This window comes from Microtus oregoni, unplaced genomic scaffold, assembly GCF_018167655.1.
Source record: "Microtus oregoni isolate MIOR12 unplaced genomic scaffold, Mior012 000021F_ref0000039, whole genome shotgun sequence".
NCBI classification, from domain to species: Eukaryota; Metazoa; Chordata; class Mammalia; order Rodentia; family Cricetidae; genus Microtus; species Microtus oregoni.
This window is the reverse complement of record NW_024543080.1, coordinates 9884655-9908948: the sequence shown is the minus strand read 5'-3', so window position 1 is coordinate 9908948 and position 24294 is coordinate 9884655. Positions and strand designations below refer to the sequence as shown.

Here is a 24294-nt window from a genome sequence, read left to right as displayed (position 1 = left end):
CTAAGGACTTCTTCTGGTATTTTTTTTTAGCATAAGTTCACAACAGAAGAAGGGAAAACCTTTGCTAGGGAGACTTTAGGAACAGCAATGAGTAATATTTTTATTATTATTTTATTTATTTATTTTTGTAGGTTAAATATGAATTTATTGATTTTTTCCCTTACCATCTGGGCAAAGGGTGAGGCACGCTCTGCTATATACATCAACCAACAAGTGGTGGGGCCAACTACCATATATGGCTGGCCCAGGGTAGATGTGGGGCCATCTCTCCAGTTCCCATGCTACCAGGGCCAGCTCTCTTGCTCTTCCCAGACAAGGAATGAGGCCCACTCTCCTGAGGACATCAGCTGGCATGAGGTAATGCCAGCTTTCCCATGCCAATGCCATTGGGGCCAGTTCTTCAGTGTTGCCCCAATAAGGGGCAGGGTCAGCTCTTCTGCCCCTTGTCAGTGCCTGGTTCTCCCACAGCCACTCAATCAGAGGCAACAATCCTGTGCTTCCCTGGAAAGGGGCAAAGTCAGCTCTCCAGCACCCATGCTGTCGGGGCTAACTCTACCAAGGCCATGTCTCTACTGGTACCACCATATGGTGACTGGTGCATAGTAGAGCCAGCTCAGTGTGACCTTTGGACATTAAGACAGCTCCAGCTGCAGTAGAGACCCAGACATCCTCAGAGCCTTCTTCAGTGGTAGTGCAGGCCACGGACATCGACACAGATCCCGGATGCCTTAGGACCACATAAAACACAAGGCCTGGGTCACAGAGGGAGCCCAGTCTTCATCGTGGTCTCATGTGGCTGTGTAGGGCTCTCTTATCAGGGTGCTATAGCTCCTCTAGGTCCACCTCTCTTCAGAGAACTCTGATTTCTTGCTTTCTCTTTCTCTCACATCTCTTCATGACATCTGTTTGCTTCCTTCTCTCCCATCTCTCCTCTTCATACTCACTTGCTACTGCTGTGCCCAGACCGGAAAAAAACAACTCATCAATTTTCTTATGTCAAGAATACTTTTTTATTGATTTTTATTGAGCTCTATATTTTTCTCTGTTCCCTTCCTTGCCTATGCCCTCCCCCATTCAACCCTCCCCCAAGGTCCTCATGCTCCCAGTTTACTCAGGAGATCTTGTCTTTTTCTGCTTCCCATGTTGATTAGATCCATGTAAGTCTCTCTTATTGTCCTCATTGTTGTCTATTGTGATTTGTAGGCTGGTTTTCTTTGTCTTATATTTAAAAACCACCTAATAGTGAATATATGTGATAATTGTCTTTCTGTGTATGGGTTACCTCACTCAAAATAATGTTTTCTACCTCCATCCATTTTCCTGCAAAATTAAAGATTTTTTTCTGCTGTGTAGTACTCCATTGTGTAAATGTACCACATTTTCCATATCCAATCTTAGGTCGAGGGGAATTTAGGTTGCTTCCAGGTTCTGGCTATGACAAACAATATTACGAGTTGAATGGAAACTTACAGTACTTTATTCGGCTATTTTACAGTTTCTGCATTTCACTAATCATTAGTTACTGGAGACAAATCTAAAGTATCTTAAATTTATGTCTCTCGATAGTTCAAAAATGAGTATTTGTTTTACCTAGAAATAATTATTTTCAGAAGGAGCCGTAACAAAATGACCCTAACATGATCTAAAAGTGAGCCAAGAAAAAGGAAGATTACTGAAAGTAACTAATTGTACAAAGTTTTCATCTCAGAAGTGATACTAATTTGATATAATGTAGATGATAGACTAGCCAGTTGAAGTATTTTGAACAAACATCACTATTTTCTGCAATAAATTTTACAATAGCTTCAGTATATGACATGAATAAAAAGAGTTGGCTCTCTAATAACCATTACGTTAAATTCTATAAAAATACATGTTCTTGATTTGTTCATTTAAATGTAGTATTTCTAAACTAACCATAAGGTGAAATGGGATATTCTGACATTGTAAGTTAGAATAATTTGACACTGTTAAAGACTGGTTGTCTTAAGATGTAAAATATCAACAGATTAAATTGAAGGATTAGAATTCATGAAATGTAGCCTTTTTCTAGGGGATAACCTAACCTTTGAGACTAACATCATTAAGAAGCCTATGTCATGAGAGAAAGAAAATCATGTACAGAGGGTAAGGAAGCTATTAGTTATGGAAACTGAAAACATAGCATGTTATAAGTCCTCATAAAATTGTATTTTTTTTCATAATAGACAGTGAGGGGAACGCTACTGCATGAACTGATCTAAAAGAAAGAGTATTACGAGAGAATTACTAATTGATATTGGTAACTTTGGTTTGTAGACTGTGTAAATACAGCAAAATAGCCGGGCGATGGTGGCGCACGCCTTTAATCCCAGCACTCGGGGAGGCAGAGGCAGGCAGATCTCTGTGAGTTCGAGACCAGCCTGGTCTACAGAGTTAGTTCCAGGACAGGCTCCAAAGCCACAGAGAAACCCTGTCTCGAAAAACCAAAAAAAAAAAAAAAATACAGAAAAATAATGTACAACCTTTTAGTTCACTAATCCATTATTTCCCCCTCTAATTTTAGTGCCAGCCAAAGGAGACTAAGAAAAAAATACCCTCTAGATTTCTGATCTAAACTTAAGTGTTGACTCTTTCATTTTCTTGACATAATCTTCTTCAAATTTCTCATACTGGGCTACAGTAAACTGATTCTTCCAGTCACCTGAAATACCTGTACAAAGGATAAAAAAAGTTCGGGATTAGTAAAATTTCTGGCTAATAGTAATTTGAATTATCAATTTGAATGCATCATAACTTTAATCTTCAACTCCATATCGAACTGCTAGGCTTAAACCTTCCTAATCTTAATCTCAAGAACCTTCCTAAACTTTATTACTGCTAATAATTCTTCTCTACAATAAGGATGTTTTCCACTTCTACTCATCTGGTGTTGTTTGATTGTCTCAATCAGAGGTTTTATGTTTTGGACAGTAGAAAGGTAACATGTTTAATGTACACAGTATCTGAAAAAAAGTTTAAAATACAAGGTCAGTTTTCATCATCTATAACATGATCTCATGCATGTCACATGTGTGGGCCATGCTTTTGGCTTTGGCTTTATAAAGAGAATAAAAAAGGAGCCAAGGCTAAAAAAATCAAACAAAAGTGCAAGATTCACAGTGACCATCACCTATTAATGACACATTACTTAAATAAAAATAAATCTTGTGGTTAAAATCCTTTGGGTTGTGGGAGTTTTATATGAAAGTTGATTGGTACATATGCAATACTATGCATCTGTCTATCAATTATTTATCATCTATATACTGCTATTTTCCACTCATACACACAGTCACTTATGAACACATACACAAAATTAAATATATATGTAAATATATAAAATGTATATCCACTTTATACAAGATGCTTAATATTGAGTTAAATACTAAGGACAGAATGATAACACTTTTTGGTGCACAGATGTTGAGCAAATATTTCTCATCATAAATCTCTGTTTACATCTCACAGAAATGGCATAGAACAGTACACAGTATTTCTTCTAAAGCTTTTCTTTTCTCTACTTTTCAGTTTCTCTCCAAAGCATACTTAATTGTTTCTAATTTCCTACAATCTCACAAAATGTGATTAATTATATTTTCCATCATGTGACCAGAAACTATACAGAAATGAATTAGTACTTTTCTCACCTTTCCTCATGAATGGTGACACAGAATGGTCCATCTCCTCTTTGTTCATAGTGGTATAATTTGCACTAGGATTCTCCTTCATTACATTAAAAGAGCTATAGTAGAGGATTTTATTTATAATTTCTTCTGGTACGTCTTTCTCTAGAAACTTTAATAATTTTTTAATTTCACACTTTGGATCCTGAAATATTAAAGGGGAAAAGAATAATTTCATTTGGATTTGGTCACAAAGAAAGGAGTGCTCTTATGATTTTGTTTAAATTAACTAGTGGAACTATATTTGAGGGTTTTATTATACTTTTAATTCATAAGGCAAGACTCAAACAGTTATATTTGTCATTTTTAAAGAAGCAACTAAACTATTTGAAGACATGAATGGAAATACACCGGTTTTAGTTTCAAAGATACTGTTGTCTTTGGATGGATAACAGTAACAAGATGGGGAATTATATGAATTAGTATTGTATGCCAGAACTAGAGTTAAAAATAAATTAGCCATATTTATAGACTAAGAAGAAAAGAGAGTAAGAGACAAAGAAGTTAAATCTTGGGTTTCTTAAAAAATAAACAGAAATTTCTCCTTACTTCTTTCATATCTTCATAAAATAGATAAAGGATACGGTAATCTTTTCTTTTCTCCCACCAGCCCTTCACATGATCATACCAGGAACCAAAACCCACTAAAGTTAAAGATAAAATGTGAAATTAAAAACTATTTACATGGAGTAGAAAACAGCTAAAGTCTCTTTAAGTCGTGATTATCTGCTCATATACAGTGATTTCTGTAGTTCAAGAAAAAAGGCCATACAAATAAGACTATGTGAGATAACCACTTTGTTACTGAATTTGAAATCTACTTTCAAAGAGAAAAGTAACTCTGTTACAAGGTGAATCATGTCTTTCTGAAATCCATATACTGAAATGGCCACACTTCATACCTAATAATGAAGTTGTACTGAGAAAACAGGTCCCTACAGAACTAATAAAATCAGTTCTTGATACTATCACTGCCCTTACTGGGAAAGGAGTTAAGACAGACCCACCAAGGTGGAAAGCCATGGAGAGAATAGGGTGAAGACATAGCCCTGCACAGATTAAGGGGATGGCTATAAAAGAAACACTAATAGCACTTTCTCCTTAGATTTGTAGATTCTGAAAACTTAAAAAAATACATTTATATCATCTAAATCACTCAATATGATATTTTGTGATACCTTTTGTAAACTAATATATCATTTGATAAACATAACTAAGACCACAAAAATAAGGTTTCAAGCAATAAGCGATGTGCAAGTTCACAGGAGAGGGACTAGTGAATAAATAACATTACATAAAGAGAGTGTAGCAAAAGCCCTGGGGAAGAGTAGAGTGCATTTCATTCTGAGAAGCCTTTGGGGTTTAGCAGGGATAATAACATTGACACCATGAGCAAATAAGAGTCCAAGCAACGAGAGCTGTTAAGTTTATGCTAGGTGTCACCTATTCACATTTGCTTCTAAGAGGGGATTTATATGGGAACATGTTTACTGATAATTTTTCCTACAGGAGTTTTGAATGGTAGAGAAGAGACTCCAAAGAATGGACACACAGTTAAAATAATCCAGCATAGACATGGATATTTAAAAGCACTTAAATATATTGCCAGCAGTCATTCATCACTAATGAATGATGCAACCTAGGACCAGAAACATATATAGCACAAATTATCGAAAAGTGTCTGCAAAGAAGGAAGGGGCTTGTATTCTTTCTCTTTAGTCTCCATAATGTATTAGGAGATGGTTTGGTTAATATTAAATTTATAGTATTCATAAGATTTAGATTTTAAACTTTATATTGCCTTGAAAAAAAACAGTTTGTTTTGAAATCACAATTAAAGGAACTGTTAGACTCACCTTGTCCAGCCATGAATTTATCAAGGAACTCCTCCCAGGTGCCAGGCTCTGGGTGCATTTTGGCCATTTGGTAGAAATAATAGTAAGAAACAGCCACGTCTTTGGCATTCCGTGCCACATAGACCATCTGAAGGGGCAAATAGAAGGTTGGGGTTTGTTTTTGTAATTTAATAGTTTTTAACTATTGTTTACATTATCAGATTGCTTATTTATTCTTTACAGTTTCTGAGCATGATATTTATGCAATTATGCCTGACTTACTGCATTCACAACTATATATTGTTTTAATATGCAGAAGCTCATCTCCCATTTTTGATGAATCTGCATTCTCTTTAATCTTTCACAAGATTATCTCATAAAACATGAAAATTAACCACAATAAAAACTAGAGCATTCACCTCTATCCCTACACTGTAGACTCTTTGGCATGAGAAGGTATTCTTCAGGCTACAGAAAGAGAAATCTGGACACCAACTCAGTCACAAAACCCTCTACCTACAACCAGTTCATTATGCAGGATGTACTAGGGCAATGGAGGCACAGAACTTGTGCCAACCTGTGTTTCGTTTAACTTGAGGCCCATGCCATGCTCTACACTGCCTGCATGGTCAGGGACCTGAGATTGCATAGACCTAGGGTAGAACCAAACTTGACTGGCAAAATAAAAAAAAAAAGTAAATGAAAGGAAATGATTCCTAATGATATTGTTACACTCATAGATTGGGTCCCTGTCCAGCTGTCATCAGAGAGGCTTCTTGCAGTAGTAGATTGGTGCAGGTACACAGACCTACAGTCAAACATTAATGGAAAGAGAGTCTAAATTGGAGGTGTTCATTGGGCCTCTCCCCTCAGAAATCAGGAATCCCATGGAATACCAGAAGGTAAGGTTGACTGTGGGAGCCAGAGGGTATCTAGAACATCAGGAGAACAAGGCCCATTGAGTCAACTAGGCAGAGCTCATGTAGCCTCACAGAGACTGAGGCAGCAAGCACAGGATCTACATCAGGTTCTATGCATATATGTTATGGATTTTAGCTTGATTCTTTGTGGCACTCCTAACTGTGGAAGCCAGTGTTCTCTGACAATTTTGCGTGCTCTTGACACTCATTTCCTTCTATTGGGTTGCCATGTGCAGCCTCAATATGAGGGTTTTTGCCTTGTCTTATTGCATCTTGTTTTGTCCTGTTTGACTATTGTCTCTTGGAGGCCTGCACTTTTCTGGGGATGAAGTGGAGAGGGAATGGATCTAGGGGAAAAGGGAGGTAAAGGGGACCTAGAAAGAATGGAGTAAGGGGAATCTGTGGTAGAGATGTATTGTACAAGAGAAGAGTCTACTTTCAATTTAAAAAAAAAAGAGATACAAAGAAAGTTTGTGAAAAAAGAACTAGACTGAATATTTAATAAATCAAACAACTTACATATTCTTTTTTTTTGTTTTGTTTTGTTTTTTTTTTTTGAGACAGGGTTTCTCTGTGGCTTTGGAGCCTGTCCTGGAACTCGCTCTGTAGACCAGGCTGGTCTCGAACTCACAGAGATCCGCCTGCCTCTGCCTCCCGAGTGCTGGGATTAAAGGCGTGCGCCACCATCGCCCGGCCAACTTACATATTCTTAAATTTAGAAATTTATATGTGTAGTATATTTAAATTAATAGAAAAATTAAAACTATACAAAGGGATAGGAAAGATACAAGAGAAGGTAGGGATGACAGCAATCAAAGTACACATATAAAAATATGGAATTGTCATACACCAAAATTAACAAAATAAAACAAAATTTTAAGCTGAAAAATATCTAAACTTTCACTGAAGAAAAACTATTATTAGACAATTTTAGAGCTAGAAAATATTATAATCCCTTATGTCCCAAACCAAACAATATGTGTGGGATTAATCTTTATGTATCAAATTTTAGGATCTGTATGAATGAAGAATTATTGCCCAATAAAAATTACTCTGGGGATGACAAGATAGTTCAAAGGGTAAAAACACTTACAATCAAGATTGATGACTTAATTTTAATACCTAGAATCCACATGATGAAATAGATAATTGATTCCCACAAGTTGTCTTCTGACCTTCTTGGGGGTAGGGAGAGAGAGAGAGAGAGAGAGAGAGAGAGAGAGAGAGAGAATACGAGAGCACCCTGGAAAATTTATTTTATAGAGTCTATCTACTGACATACATTAGGCCTCCTCTCCTAGAAAGCGAAATTTATCTTGCTTGAAGTTTAGCTGTGTATGAAGTAGCCATTTCCTAGAAAAATGAGTACAAGAAGAAATAGTATGTGAAGAGACTTTTGTGCAGCTATGATTAGATTTTCCTTCTCACCCCACTGATGAGCAAAATGGAAACTTTCATATTCCTACGTCAAAAATAGTGGCCCAAATAACTAGGAAATCGATAAGAATAAGGAGTGGACTGAAAGGTTTTTCAAGAGATGTAGCATACTTTGCTTGTACACTTATTGAGGAAATCATTAAACCTTGTAAACGTTACTTGCTATTTCTTATCTCAGTGTCAGGGAACTACTGCAATTAGCCCAAGGCATCTAGCAATAACATCTGTGGCCTTTTTGCAAAATATATTTGACTTAAAAAATATATTTGACTTATTTTAGTATAGACAACATTCTATGAAGATGTCTCTACAACTTCCTAAAAGCAAACTAAACCTTCTTCTAGGGCTTTTATTAATTTTCACTACTTGAATGTCGGTTTCTCTGTCTCTGTCTGTCTCCTTTTCTGTCTCTGTCTCTCTTTTTCTGTGTATGTTTATTGAGAAGAGGGAAAACATTATGTAAAAGGAAGCAAAAAAGGGATGACTGTGAAGATATTCAAGTGGTCAATAAGCCATAATTAAGGTCCTAACCCAATCAGTCAATCAGAAACCACAAAATAAACCCTTGAGTATCCACCGATGTGACTTAAATGAAATGGTTTGCCTATATTTCATGTTCATGAAGACATGGGACAACTTAGTTGATACTGCTCATCAACACTTCAAATCCTATTTTAAAATACCTATTAAACCAAAGAGTGAACATGTTAAGTTCCAATACTTCTATCCCTAAACACACATCCAAGAGGAAATGTGCATACATACCCTAAAAGATGGAAAATATGCACAGGAACACTACTTCCATTGTTGGCAACTGGCAGGAATTCAACCATCTACCAGTAGTACTAGTCATCAGTAAGCTGTGAAGTGGTCACGTGTATATGATGCTGTTTGTTACTGGCCCTCAGACTTTAACCTGAATAAAATTTTAGTGCGCTCTTGGTAAAATTTGGACTACCTTGCAGTCATTTTTCCAAAATGAGGAAGGAAGAAGTTGAACTGGGAGATGAGTTTTCACGAGTCGAGGAGACTGCATGTTTTTCAACAGCTCGATACCTACAAGCATACACGTTAACAAACTGCATTATAAGTGTGAAATCACAAGATTTCTTTGCAATTTATCCCAAGATCTTCTCATTATTAATGGCTTGGTAATGGCTATTTTTCTTTTTTTCTGATTTGTTAGTTACAAGGCTCAACAGATTCCTATGTTCCTAAATCTCAAAAAAGACAAACCATGAAAATTCATGGCTAAGTGGCCTATTTTACCCTCTGTAAGTACAATAGTATAATGATCTCCACATCTGACTATAGAAACAGTTCCTGGTTTGTAACATCTTGTTGGAGCAGAAGAAACAATTGTGGAGCAATCTCTAGGTCTTCTCTTTACCCTTTATCTTGTGTACAATATGAAAATATTTCAAAGTCTTTGTCAATCTCTCTCATATTCAAATCCTATGATAGAATTATATCATAATATTCATTGTTCTTTTTCAAGGTTTAAAATAATGCCAAGTAATGTATTCCCATATTTTTATTGATCATATATCAAGTATCATTTTATATTGATAACATTATATATATATATATATATATATATATGTATAAACTAGTCACATAATTTTGTGGGATTCAATATTGAATTTTCTTATATAATATGATACACTAGTTAAATGATGAAGATTTCTATATATTAAGATATTTAAGCTAAATCAAGATCTCACCATATACAGATGTTATCTGTGAGTAGATGGGGCCTAACCAAATTCTAACTCCTCTAGACACTTATTTCATAGTTTTTGTTCTTTATGTATTATTGTTGTTCTTGACTCTTTCACATATACTGGGAACACTGGTAAATTTATTCCTATAATGGAAAGGAATAGTTATTAAAAAATACCATTTGACAATCCTGGAATTATAAGCTCCATGAACGGCACTCGCTTATAGATGGCATCCCGTTTACACTTTTCTGCATCCCCATTGTTATAAATCAAATCCAATATTTCACTGATCCAGGTTGTCCCTAAGAGGAAAACAGAAGAAATTAAATATCTCTGTTGAGAACATGAGAAAGTCAAGGGAGGAGGAGGTGTTTTGAAGTATCTGAAACTAACAAACAAAGAAACAAATAAAATATGGTTTTTATTTCCTCTTCCTTTCTTTCTTTCTTTCTTTCTTTCTTTCTTTCTTTCTTTCTGCTACTTCTTCTTCCCAGAACTGATCTTTCTTGTCTGTTGGGTTTTCTTTTGGTTTTTCAAGACAGGGTTTTTCTGCATAGCCTGACTGTCCTGAAACTCACTCTGCAAACCAGGCTGGCCTCAAACTCAGAGATCCATCTGAGTACTGAAATCAAATATGTACACCACTACAAGTGACAGGAAATAGGCTCATCTATCAGGGATGTAGACACTTTTATTGCATAAAATTCTAACTTAAAATGCCTCAAAAAGTAGATTTAAAAAGTGTGTGGAAGAGACAGTATACAAGTAATGATAGCACACTTCCCTCCTTTCCCATCCCCTCCCCAATACTCCTTCTTCAAAATGGTATATTTGAATCAAAATATTCTAAAATATATTTGTGTTGGATCCTGATTATGATGGGCAAGAAATTACCCAACTTGATGAAATTATCAGTTCATGCATTTCCTATTAATATAAAAAGTTAATATAGCTGGGCTGTGGTGGCTCACACCTTAATCCCAGCACTCAGGAGGCAGAGGCAGGTGGATCTCTGTGAGTTCGAGGCCAGCCTGAGCTACAAGAGCTAGTTCCAGGACAAGCTCCAAAGCTACAGAAAATCCCTGCCTTGAAAAAAAAAAGGTATTATAGCACAGAAGTGAATAAAATGGCAGATAAAAAGGATCACCATTTGATGGAGGTGTGAAAAAAGAATACAAAGAACTTTGGCCTGTAACTATCAGGGTGCTGTGCCCGACAATAGGACCCATTTGAGCTCAGTATAGCGATTCACTCCGTCTGCTCAATTGCATATGTCCTTTGATTATAAAATAAAAGTAAATGAGAGAGAAAAAAAATTGCCAAAACCACCTTGTTTTTCATACCGACAGTGTCAGGTTATATTTGTTTACTTCCTAAGACCCTGGAATCATGTGGGATTTGTGAGATCTTGGTAGATTAGAATATCTTAAACTCTAGTATAATTGTTCGTTTGTTTGTTTGTTTGTTTCCCTTAGAAAATTAAGTAGAAGTACAGAGGAAAGCGGATGTTAGAGCATTTATTAGGCAGGAAGTTTGTTGATTGTGGGTTCAAGTAAATTCATGGGATACTTCGGAAATGGACGTAAGGCAATCTAAGCTGAGACAAGATTGCTCCCATTAGTCACAATACTCCTTTAACATGTTAGAAAAATTCAGCTTAGATTAGATAAGTATCTGAAGGCAGGCAGGCTCCTAAATAGGAATCATTATCTAACCAGTGAGAGTCAAGAAATTCAAAGTTCTTACCAGATTTGGGATAGGTGGAGATCAAAAGATCATCAGGCCGGGCTTCAAATGACTGCACTTCGGACCACTGCTCAGCAATGCTCCAGAAGAGAGGGATCCCTTGAACATCCACTAATTCCCTTCTGAACATATCCAGTTTCTTATCCATTTGGAGAGACTAGATTTTAACAAAGGGTAGCATCAATCAAATTTAAAATGTTACAAATTCCTGGTAGCAGCCAGAAGTCTGAGTTGATATTTCTGGCTCCTGTTACCAGCAAGGGCAATGTGAATGCAGGTAGTCTGGACAGCCACCAGAGACCGTTTGTGTCAATGGCCTTGCTGCTACTGGGGTCATACTGATCTTGGGGACCTGTGTACCCACCAGGATCAACGTGACATCCAGGCCTGAGATGCTGCTGAGGGCCGTGTCTTGGTCTGTGTTCCTGCTCCTGCTTGGGTCTGTGATAATGTTCGTACCCATGTTGCCACAAGAGGTCATAGGAACCATTCATGCCCAAAGCAAAGGTGATGCTGAGCCAGTACTGCCTCCTGCTGGACTGTAGCAGGAGAGCTGACCTTGACTTCTATGGAAAAGTTGGACCCCCAATTCAGGAGTGATGGCCCCATCCTTCACCATCAGCATACGAGAGCTGTCCCTGGTGGCATGGTTCTAGGAGAGCTGGTTCTGTCCCTCAACTGAGGGAGGTGATCCAATGGACCAGACTAACTGGCTCAGATACCACCCAGACCCACATCTTTGGCATTGGGTTGGCCTACCCTAACATCTATGACCTGCTGGAATGCATGAAGGAACTAGTTCTGACAATTGATAACCTCAGGATCTTCATGATTCTGAGCAACAGCAGGATATCCAAGAGGAGTTTCAGCGAGGGTCCGGTGATGATGGTTTGCCAGAGACCAGAGACCTGAACCAGACTAAAGATTCGTTGCAATAAACATTTGTGTCTGGGGCTGATTAGACAAAACAGTATACTTCCTAACACACTGTCACACCCAATGCTACTAAAATGAAAGAAGAGGTATTGGAAAGACAGAGAAGTCAGTTTTTTTTGTTTGTTTTTTAATTGATTTGGGGGCGTTCTTTTAGGAGGGATGGGGCAGGGATAAAGGGAGGATATAGAAAGACTTGAAGGTGATCAGTATTGGGTTGTATAATGTGAAATGTCTAAAGAATCAATACAGATTTATATTATAAAATATTACTAATTTAATTGAAGTACAATTTCTCAAAATTCAGAGACATGAACTCAGTTCACGTGTTAGAATCAAGGAAAGAAAAGAAATTTAACAAATAAGTCTTGTACATCTATGTCCATATATGCTATTCATACACAACATAATATTGACACATCCTCATTGGTGTATCACTACCATGTGACAATGTAAAGATTGTTGAAATGTGTGGAAAAGTTACTGCAGGACTATAAGTCATGGGACTATCATTGCAAGTTCTGAAATGGCAAAGCCTCCTCATCAAAACTCAAACTCACCCTAAATTTTCATGTCCTTCCTTTGAATTTATAGGTAAACAGGTAAGTTGTTTTAATCATATATGTCAGGCTACAAATAAAGATGTATGTGGGGTGTGAGACAATATTTAGCAGAGTAAATAAAGATTATGAGTAAGATGCAAATGGGCATGCCAAAATGCATGGGGAAAAGCTTATGAGGTCACATCCCTACCCAAAGAAGTGCAGGCAAGTGAGTAAATCTGGGAGTGAGAGGAAGCCCTCCCTGGGGAAGAAGACACTAATTGCTTTTGTCTAATGTCAAATGATGCTGTGTGAAAACACACATGCAGGTAACACTATATGGACTCAACCAGCTATATTTAAGAATATACATATATATGCAACTACCTACATGCTTGCAATAGTAAATAATTTTCTCTTGATGAAAAGAGAGGGCATGAATTTGAAGGGTATCAGATGAGGGTTTAAGGGAGGGTGTGAAGATAGAGGAAAAGGAAAAAATCTTGTAATTAAAATAAAATACCACAACAACAAAAGGACAGAAAAGAAATAAGCTTGAAGTTACACAAATTTTTGAGGATACACAATTCTTGAGGATATCGTCCACTAAAAACCTTTGAAACACTAGATTTGTTGACCCCATGTTACTTTATATTTTCAACAAGATTTTAAATAAAGTCACTTCTGTTTGTCTCTTACCTGTTACAGGTTGGGAGAGAACTGGAAATATACAATTAATTACCAGAATCCACCCGCCTCAATGCTTAGAATGAGTTGAGGAATTCTTTTACTTCTTCTAAAAATATAACTTTAGACTATCAGCAAGACTGAGACTTTGTATTAAGCTGTTAAAAAGATTACTAATAGTCAATATTAATTACTTGCCAATATAATTCAATGTCAGATAGATGTCTTTGATCAAAGACAGTAGATAAAAAAAGCTCTCTATATCTGAATTTTACATTAGCAGAATCAACCACCTGTGCATTGTAAATGTTTACAAACAGTTTCCTTCCATTATATCATAAACAATATGGAATGCAATTATTTGCATAACATTTTTATATTAGGCATAATGTAAGATAGACAAGATTGAAACTTTTGACAGAATACAAGTTAGATACATGCAACTATTGGGCAATTATGTAAAGAACCTAAAAACCTGAAGATTATGAATGTTGGAATCTGGGAACCAATTCATCTTAAATATTAAAAGACTTTCACTCAGATTGTGTTTGAATTACAATTTTTTTTATTTTCTCGGGCCTTCAAATTCTCTCAAATCCCTCCCTAACTGACATCAACTGAATACATTTCTCTAAGGTATGTGGTGCAAAGTGTTGAATAATTTATTTCAAGTTAAACATTTTCCAGTATAAAATTTCATAAACGGTTCAAAGTTATGCAAATCAGTTCAAACCAATAATACAGAAAACATAAATTTATGTGTTGGCTCCTGGATTGTGTTTACCAAGCAACACTCTCTTCTCTCCTTACCAACAAATAAGGCTATGTCTGGAATAGTAGTTACACAGGCAAACAAAACATATCTACAGTGTTGGAAGCTGTGCAGCCTCATCTTGGATTAACATATGAATGGGTGTATATGAGGCAAGACCCATGGAAGAAGGTCTCTCACTTGGCAACGAACAGTAGACTTCAGGGCACCACAGGACTTTGATGAATTCATGAAGCTTGCAGACTCTTTTCTTACATTATATTGTTGATTTATTGGCAGTTTTTAGTTTTACTTTGTCAGTCACACAGGCAACAGCCATAATTTTTCCTGGAACTTCTGTTCTTTCTCAAATGGTTTCCCCTTAGAATCAGAAGAGGGTTAATGCTTCTCAAATTTCTTCTCTGGAATTAATAACTACAACTCCTATTCCTGGGAGCTTTTCTAACTCAATAAATATAGTTAGGCATATATGAGAAAACAACACGGGATATTAACCATGCCTCACAGTTCAGGAAAGGAGAGTAAGACATGAATATACAGAATAGGAAAAGTCTCAGGAATACACATAGTGCCAACTGTTGAGAGTAAATTCCTTGGACCCCAAGCATGTAGATCTAGTATGATCTTTCTGATCTAGGTCCTAATGATAGGATCTAATATGATCCAATGGGAAATATGGGATATAATGTAAAATGTAAAATATGGGATGGATTGATCCATCTTTACCACACGCAGGAATTCATAGTTAGATGGGAGAAGAGTGCCTTATCAAAGTCTGTCCTTTACAGAGGTTGAGACATGGATTCTCTTGTAGAAAAGGGAACTGAAGAAAGGCATATATTGCACGCATGAAAGAATTGCATGTGTTTGAATATTGTTGACTTTAAAGCATTGTGCCCATGTCTGCTAGCTTTTAACTTTGTAGATGCAAGTAGCTGCCAGCTGCCATAAGTGCTATAAGAGCAGGATATGTTAGGCTCGATATTTAGTTAAGTCTGCAAATATGTTGAACCTTTTGACTAAAATAAGCTTATGTAGGGATTTGGAAAATGTATTTGGGGAAGTATAAATGGAAACAATGCGGGCTTTAAAAATGATTATGATGTATTTCTTTTTAAAAAAATAATTTTTAATATTTATTTATTTATTTATTTATTTATTTATTTATTTATTACGTATACAATGTTCTCCCTGCATGTAGGCCTGCAAACCACACGAGGGCACCAGATCTCACTGCAGATGGTGGTGAGCCACCATGTGGTTGCTGGGAATTGAACTCAGGACCACTGGAAGAGCAGCCAGTGCTTTTTACCTCTGAGCCATCTCTCTAGTCTAAGATGTATTTCTTAAAACATGATGTATCTTGAAAGTCAAAAATAGGAGCCAATAATAAAGCTGTTCATGTAATGCTGGTAAGAAAATTTCTGTTAAAGTATAAATATAGATGGCTCGAGCTATTCGGAACCACTTGATTGCAATCCACCTGGTGGTCAGAAATTTTCCTTGGGCCAACACCCTTTCCCCATCTCAGGACCTGAACCTGAGCTGAGGCTGGATCCCCAGCACTACAGTGTTTTGAAAAATCATAGCCTGGTTGCTTTCCTATTGATAAATATTTCATTGTAGGTGACATTTGCTCAATTACTAAAGATTTTTATTTGTCTGTGCCCACATATTCTTAGTTCTACTAGACTAGGTCACAGAATGTGGTTGTTTTCTTTTGTTATTTCCCAGTTACTCACATCTTGCTCTATGCCCAAGAAATATAGCCATGTGTCAATTAAAATAGGGGACAGTTGTGAAAAAGTCATTAGTTGATTTTGTCCAGATGAAAAAAAAAAAACATTAGCGTGCACTTATCCAAACTAAGACAGCTACAATGTCCTTAGGGTGAAAAAAAAAATACAGTTGCTTTGGAAACCAGATTGGAAGTTTCCCAAAGAACTGGAAAGAGAACTGTCCTATGACCTAGCTCTACTCCAAAGGGGTATTTATTCAGTGCATACTTCAGAGGCATTCACACATCTGCGTTTGTTGCTAGGAAATTGAATCAATCTAGGTTTCCATCAACAGATGAATGACTGAGAAAAAATGTGGCACATTTCCACAATGATATATTAGTCATCAGTAGAGAAAAATGAAATTTGCAGAAAGCAGATGGAAATGGAAAAAAATTATGCCTAGTCATGTCACTTAGGCCCAGAAAGACAAAACTATATGCTCTCTTTCATAAGTGGATCCTAGCTTCAAATATTTTATTTTCAGTGCTTAATTTGGGGCACATCAGGAAACTAGGAAACTAGAATTAAATAAATAGAAAAAAGCCTTGCTGTTAAGATTGTACTGTTGTTAGAGGCAATAGGGTGGAAGTTAAAACCCAAAATTCTGTGTTCATCTGTTCTACCAACAAATAGATTGTTCTTTTTTTTCTCATCACAATCTTTTTGTTTGTTTGTTTGTTTTTGTTTTTCAATACCGGGTTTCACTGTAGCTTTGGGGCCTGTTCTGGAACTAGCTCTGTATACCAGACCAGAGGACTGACCTCGAACTCACAGGGATCTGCCTACCTCTGTTTACCGAGTGCTGGGATTAAAGGCATGCACCACCACCACCTGGTCATAATATACAGTCTTCAGCTGCTTTTTATTTCATTTCATGATCCAACAGATCATCACAGACCCCCTCATGAAAGTAATTTTGCTCCTTAAATAAACATGGGCTCCCAGAAATGTTCTGGCTGCGTTTGTCCTTTCTCAAAAAAGGGATTGGCATACTAATGCTAATGAGCATAAACCTAATATTTTAAATTTGTGAAATGTGTGTATTTAGAATGTAAAACAATTAAAACTAAATCGCCTACAATGCAAGAATCGAAGGCAATCACTGGGACTGAATATCCGAAGTTTCTTGATACAGATAAAATAGAGAATCCTGTGCCCCCTCTTAGGCACTAACTATGCCTCTCATCAATAAGGACATTCACCCAAGGAAACTTGTAGAAAATCTCATTTTGCCATCTTGGAGATGGATTCCATGTTTTCAAAGTGCTTTCCAATTATTTGTTTACACCCATAGAATGAGGCTGCTCTCAATTGCGGTCTAAAGTCAGTGGAGAGATTTATAGCTGATTAAGCCAGGTGGTGGTGGCACACCCTTTAATACCAGCACTCTGGAGGCAGAAGCAGGAGAATCTCTGTGAGTGCAAAGCCAGCCTGGCCTAATTCCAGGACAGGTACCAAAGCAAAGCTACACAGAGAAACTCTATCTCAAAAAAACAAAACAAAAAACAGAACAAACAAACAAAAAAACCAAAAGCATAGTTGTTTAAAGTGCAAAGAATAATAGACTGAATTCTCAGATCTGAATGGGCAATCTCTCCCTCACAAGACTCAGGAAGCATTCCAGAAGAGAGGAGGGAACAGTGCAATAGCCAGAGGATTGGGAGGAATGCTGCTAAATGTCTTCTGGCCCTGACGTGGCTGCCTAACATTCTCCTGAGCTCACAGCACCTGGGGCTACCTGCACAAGGTCGTTTAAGCCAACCAAAATTCCAGGATAAATGGAGAAGATAATCCTCAGGCCTTCCTCCTTACCAGAACCTATTAGAAATTATAGTTGCTGAGCGAGGAGGAATAATCCAATTATGAAGATGTGGATACTTGGTAGCATAACCGTGATCCAATGAATGGTCCCACAGCCATGCACTTGTGGACTTAGTGGTTTTTAAAAAATAAATAAAGATAAAAGACATGAGGCTGTCAGAAGAATTTGATGAGGGAGCGAAGGAGGGACTGCAAGTGAAAAATGGAATAGATATGTTCTTATTTCACCATCTATTACACATATGAAATTCTCAATAATAAAAAGTAAACACTGAAAACATTAACAAAATACCAGGTATAGTGTGGTCAGTCCCTTTCATAAAGGACTTTCTACTCTTAATGATCATATAGAACTAACACATGCACAATCAGAACTTTTTTAACTGACATATACTGTATTCTTTAATTTACATAAGAATCTAATGTGTTAAGTACAACTGTCAGATTTTAGCTACAAAGGAAAATAACAATGAGAAAATTAATTCTACTCCAGAATTTTCTCTTAATAAGTGGCAGAATTTGGTTTAACTGTATGTCCTATGGTGTTGGCTATTTTAAAGTTGTACTATAAGCCTTTAAACAATAAATAATAATACAAGGTGCGATAAGAGAAACTCCAAGCTATGCCAAGGTGCTGGCAAAGGAATAATAAAGGTGAAGTGGTAAGAATTTTCATTAATTATCTGAGAAGAATATGCTAGTTCAAAGAGGTTAGCCCTGTTGTTTTTACTCCCTGTATTCCTTAATAATGAGCTTCATGCACATTGCTATAAATATAATATTGAAAAGAATATGAGATAATTTAGAAAATATGATCCTATTAGTGATTTCTTTAAATAATATTTGTGTTCTTCTGATAGCCATATAGTCTACTCGATTATATGAAAGGTAAGATTGTTCCTAGAGTTATTTCTGAGTGAATATTTAAATATAGTAAGATACTGTTTAGATAATGTTCTTTGAACCTTGTGAAATATTTGTGCTTTGACCAGTATCTGACAATCACAGATCACCAACCAGATGCTCAGATCCCAAAAGTATAATTTATAGTCCTTGGATCTTTGAAATTTTATGTATAAATTTAAGATTCCATATTTGTAATAACTGCTCCTTAAAAAATCACAGTCAATATATTCTTGTAAGAAATATTGCCAAATTTGGCTTACCTTTAAATCCTGAGAGCTTTAAATGAATTGTCTCAGATAAAGAATCAGAGCCAAAATCTTGTTAAAAAGATGATGCCCCTGGATAGTACACAACTTAATAGCAGGAAGAAATTGAGTCATTGTAATCTCAGAAAATATTGGAAGCTGTTGGTTTCCCTAAGGCCACCCCTCTGTTTACCTTCCTCAACTGTCCCTTGAATATAACTTCCCTAGGGATGTAATTATGAGACCTGACATCTTACATGTTTTGTTCATTGGTAACAGTCATTACTGATGAATTATTAACTAGGACTTTTCATCCTACTGGTGAGTTCAGCAGTAGTGAAGCTGATTATATTTTGAACTTTATGCATTAAAGTAAATATCAAATTCATGACAATCAATACATTATTCTCCTACAAATGTATGAGTTGATAGTTAGCAAATGCTTAGCATGAAACAAGTATTCATCATCACACAATGGAAAACTTAAAATAATGATATAATATGTTTATGTCTCTTTTTCTTTTTAGTTATATCTTGGAAACACAGATTTAGTTTTGCTGGGTAAATAAAACTTATAGTCACCACATTGATGTTTAATAATTAAATGAATTATAAGAAAATATAATTGATGTTTCCATGCTATTTATTCATAAAAGTTGATGCACTAATAATTGATTTATAATTACTTACTTTAGAACTACTCAGATTGAAAAATCTAGAAATGCTAGACTGCCCAGTCTCCTCTCCTTGACATTTATGTCAAATCTAATCATTCTGAATTTAATTATTTGCCCAGAATTCAATAAAATGAAATACATGTACTGCAAATAATAAAATTTGCCTTTAATTTCTAAGAGAAATAGCGAATTGCCCTGTGTAAACACTTGTGTTTGCAACAGTCTGAAATATGTAGATTTTGATGGGGCACAAGACCTTGTTAAAGTCTTTTGAAAACAACTTCTCAACAACATTTGCATTTAATTGCAAAGGTTCTTTTATAATTAACTGTGTCAATGTTTAGAGAAAAAGACTAAGTTGTTCTTGGTTTAAAAGGTCCCAAGGAGGAGCAGAAGGAGGGAGAACATGAGCAAAGAATTCGGGACCACGAGGCGTGCATCCACCCACTGAGACAGAGGAGCTGATCTACGGGGAGCTCACCAAGGCCAGCTGGACTGTGACCGAAAAAGCATGGGATAAAACCGGACTCTCTGAACATGGCGAACAATGAGGGCTGATGAGACACCAAGGACAATGGCAGGGGGTTTTGATCCTACTTAATGTGCTGGCTTTGTGGGAGCCTAGCCAGTTTGGATGTTCACCTTCCTAGATATGGACGGAGGGGGGAGGACCTAGGACTTAACACAGGGCAGGGAACCCGGACTGCTCTGTGGACTGGAGAGGGAGGGGGAGAGGAGTGGGGGGAGGGGGAGAAGGGTGGGAGGAGGGGGAGAAGGGTGGGAGGAGGGGGAGAAGGGTGGGAGGAGGGGAAGGGAAATGGGAGGCTGGGAGGAGGTGGAAACTTGTTTTTTGTTTATGTTTTTTTTTTCTTCTTTTCGCAATAAAAAAAAAAAAAGATAAATTTTCTAACAACCCAGGAGAATGAGACAAGAAAGAAAGTTCAGTGATTAAAAAAAAAAGTACTTGTTACTCTTGCATTTAGTCAAACACTAAACATTCCCATGGCTACTTCACAGGGCTCTTCATCAACCAGAACGTTTTTGTTCTGTGCAAACTTGTTACCATAGTGTTTTGTTATTGAACTGAAGCCAAGAAGAAAGAAAGCAGTCAAAAGAGCATTCTAAATGGAGAATCTGTGCATTGACAGCAGTAGGAGGGGCACTTAAAATCAAATGTGAATATCCCTTAGGAAATAACAAATCACCAGAAATTTAAGAGCAATTACCGCAGTGACTTTTTACTATCTAATAAAATAAACTATATGTAAACACATTAAAAAGCCAAAATATTCTAGAAGGGAACACAAATTAGTTATCAGTGGCAAATATGCTTGAATTGTATTGGCATAGTTCCTCACTGTCGAGATCCTGGAGAATCGTATAGAAACAAGTGTATTTTGATTATCCTTGCCTCCCTGTTGTTTTTATGGCTTCCAATTACAGATCGTAGGACTCAGCCTCAGAATATTCCCCTGTGATGAACAGAAATACTGAAAAGATGAAAAGTAATATTTACTATGACTGCAATTTATACCTTTAATATTATTTTCATCTTAACAAACATAAAACTTAGTAGAGAAGACTAATTCAATAGAACTTTAAATATTAATGTTCTGTTTTTACTGGGAAGAAATTTAGAATTAAGGATTTCCAAATGTTTCCTATCTTGTGGTAAAAAATACAAATACAAGAATGTTTCGTATTTTAATCTCTTGTTTCTCAGTTCTAGAATGTAGGGTAATTAAAATGATGGGACTTATAAATTACTTACCAGGCACTTGTGACGAACTGGAGGACGAACCTTTGTTTGTAGAGATGTTATTTAACAGAAGCCTTGTTCTCTGAGTTGTTTTGAATGGTGAAGCCTGAAAACTAATGACTTGCTTAAAGTTATTTGCTTTGCTGTACAAAGTCAGTTGCTGTCTTAAGTTTAAAAGACTCAAGAGTGCCTTATAGGTGTAGGTTAAAATTGTAGGTAGAATAAAATACGATAAAAGAATATATCTATTCTGAACTTACTGCCCTGAAGTAGTTGTACTCCACAGTGAAAGCTCTTTGTTTTCACTCTTGGAGCTCCTGGTTTGGAAGGAAAAACAAACAAAAGAAGCTGTTTCAGGGCTCCAAGCCCCTAGGAGTCAATCCAAGGAACAGTGACTGAATTCTGCAACTACAAAAGCATGTTCCCTGTGACGGAGAAAGGCAAGAGGAAATGTGGCCAGGAAAACATGGAGCAAATTCTACTCCTAAATGATGCTGTACCATCCTGAGACAAGTAGAAATATCTGCCACCATTTCAAATTGTGACTGTGATAAAGTCTGTTTCCAAATACAAGTAGACTAAGAGTCTTAATTTCTCATACTGCCAAAAAGACAGCCTGGTATGTGCTTACTGCTTTTATTCCTAGTTTTCACATCTGATTGCTGATGTGACAAAATAAGTTGAAGTTAAACCCTCCCATTTTGTAAGATATAAGGATATAACTATTTTTTTTTATTATTCTCCTGTGTGAACATCTCGGGCATACATATTGTTTGATACAGAAGAAAAATCTTGACTGGGGATTTTTATTTCAGTTTTTTGGGCCAAAATTATCTCAGGGCCTGTACCTCAAGGCCTGTAGGGTAGAAAAAAGCCTGGCTTGAGTTTGAAGGATAGATAGTCTTAAAGCTACCGAGGTGAGAATGAGACAGTAAAATCTAAGTAGATGCTCCTCCAGGCAGAGGTAGGGTTTGGCTGTCTCTCATTGACTGGAGGTGTTGTGCCCAGATTACGACCCCCAGAGAGACCACCAGAAACCAGAGAATCCCAGACTGCAATAAGCAAGGTTTGTTGTTAGCATAATATGGGTTAGCTTGGGAATCATCTCCACACTTGTAGCAGCGAGGCAGGGAGGAGCTCGAATCCCTCAGTAGGGTTTGCTTCTTAAAGGCAAAATCTACAAGCTCTTCAGGGCCTTCACGGGGATTTGGCATGGGTGCAAGTTCTTTGCTCTTTCCATCCTGCAATGTCAGGTTGTTCTTTTTTTTTCAGAGCAAGGTCACCATGTCAGGACATCTTTATCAGTCTCCAACAGGTGGCCAGGTGGCCTTGTGCTTTGGAATTTCCCCAGTAGGGAGGCCACTATCTTTTCTGGGAACATGAAGCTAGTCTGAAGATTTTATTTATTTATTTATTTTATTTTAAAACACCCTGCTAGGAAATTCCTTCTCGTTCTTAGAGAATAAGGGATAGGGGTCTCACAGAGGTACCCCCACATCACACAAGGTCACTTAACCTATGTAAGCTGATGCTCACAGTAATAAACTGAGTTCCTGCTTTGACTTGACTCACTATTGCTTCTGATTGTCCTGCTTGGTGGGGCTGCCAAAGGGAGAATAGTGCACTCACCTTTCCCTGGGGAATATGGCTAAAAAGGCCTGGCATCAGTCTGCTTCAGGGATGAGGCCACCACAGCCCCAATAGCATGTTTCTACAGGAAACAGCCATAGCACACCAAGCACTCAATGGCTTTGAACAAATGATCAGTACAACAACAAAGAAAAAAGTTTCCTAGATTGCCACCTCCTGCCTTGTAGACAGAAAGTGATCTGCAGGCTTTTAGCATGCTCCCATGTTTCCCTTCTACAGGATGCTGAAGATTTGTTTTCTAGTAAAATGTCATTATGGAATTGTTGTTTACAGTCATAGAACAAAGTTGAAACAAACGAATCATTATAAAAGAAAAAAAAGAATTAAGTGACAAATTATATCCTGGTCATTTCACTGAAGTACAGACCACTAAGTTTTTTCTCCTGAAAATGAACCAGGGAATTCAACAATAATTAACTTGATTTCACACTCTTCTCTCCTTCCTCTCTCCTATCAAGAAGAAAACAAAGGTACTAGGACACTGGGGAAATAATCCAGTAACATTATCCTCCTATTCCAGGAACGAACATGGAGAAAAGAGGTCTTAAGTGAGTATACTGAAAAAAGCCAATGCAGTGCCTTAGAGGACTTTCATTAATTCTAGTTACAATTGTTTTTCAGCTATTGCCATTTTGTTTGTTGCAAATCATTTAAGATGTTTTATAGAAATAAATATATAATAATAGATTCCTAAGGACAAAATTTATGAATTTGTAGAATATGTGTCTATGATGTGTGAAGATAAACACATTTGAAACACACACAAAAAAAAACAAATATCATCATACAGACAGTGTACAGACAAAAGTGGAAAAAAATGACCTCTATTATACATGGCATAAAACATGTGGGTTTGGGGAAGGATGTGATCTGAGTGGATTTTATCAATATTACTCAGGCTCTGGCAATACTAGACCTAAAGAAAAAGTATGTATCCAGACATGACTAACAATTCTTTCTGAAGTCTTCATTAAAAACAATCACCAAGCTTGACATGATAGTGCATGCCTTTAATCCTAGCACTTTAGAGGCCAAAGGAGGCAGATCTCTGAGTTCTAGGCCAGCGTGGTCTATAGATCAAGGTCCCAATTGACCAGAACTACACTGAGAAACCCTGTATCAAAAAACCAAAAATAAATAAACTAACAAAAATCA

General features: G+C 36.8%; 1 protein-coding gene across 1 annotated transcript; it reads right to left on the bottom strand.

The window, feature by feature from the left end:
• Positions 1–1357: 1357 nt before the first annotated feature.
• Positions 1358–21759, bottom strand: LOC121460958 (sulfotransferase 1 family member D1). The gene is made up of 8 exons (XM_041671658.1): positions 21502–21759; positions 11367–11523; positions 9797–9922; positions 8855–8952; positions 5561–5687; positions 4254–4348; positions 3669–3849; positions 1358–2692 (listed from the first exon to the last, which is right to left on the bottom strand). The coding sequence occupies exons 2-8, from the start codon at positions 11512–11514 to the stop codon at positions 2580–2582; spliced, it is 888 nt and encodes a 295-aa protein (XP_041527592.1). The 5' UTR covers positions 11515–11523; positions 21502–21759; the 3' UTR covers positions 1358–2579.
• Between the last annotated feature and the right edge of the window lie 2535 nt (positions 21760–24294).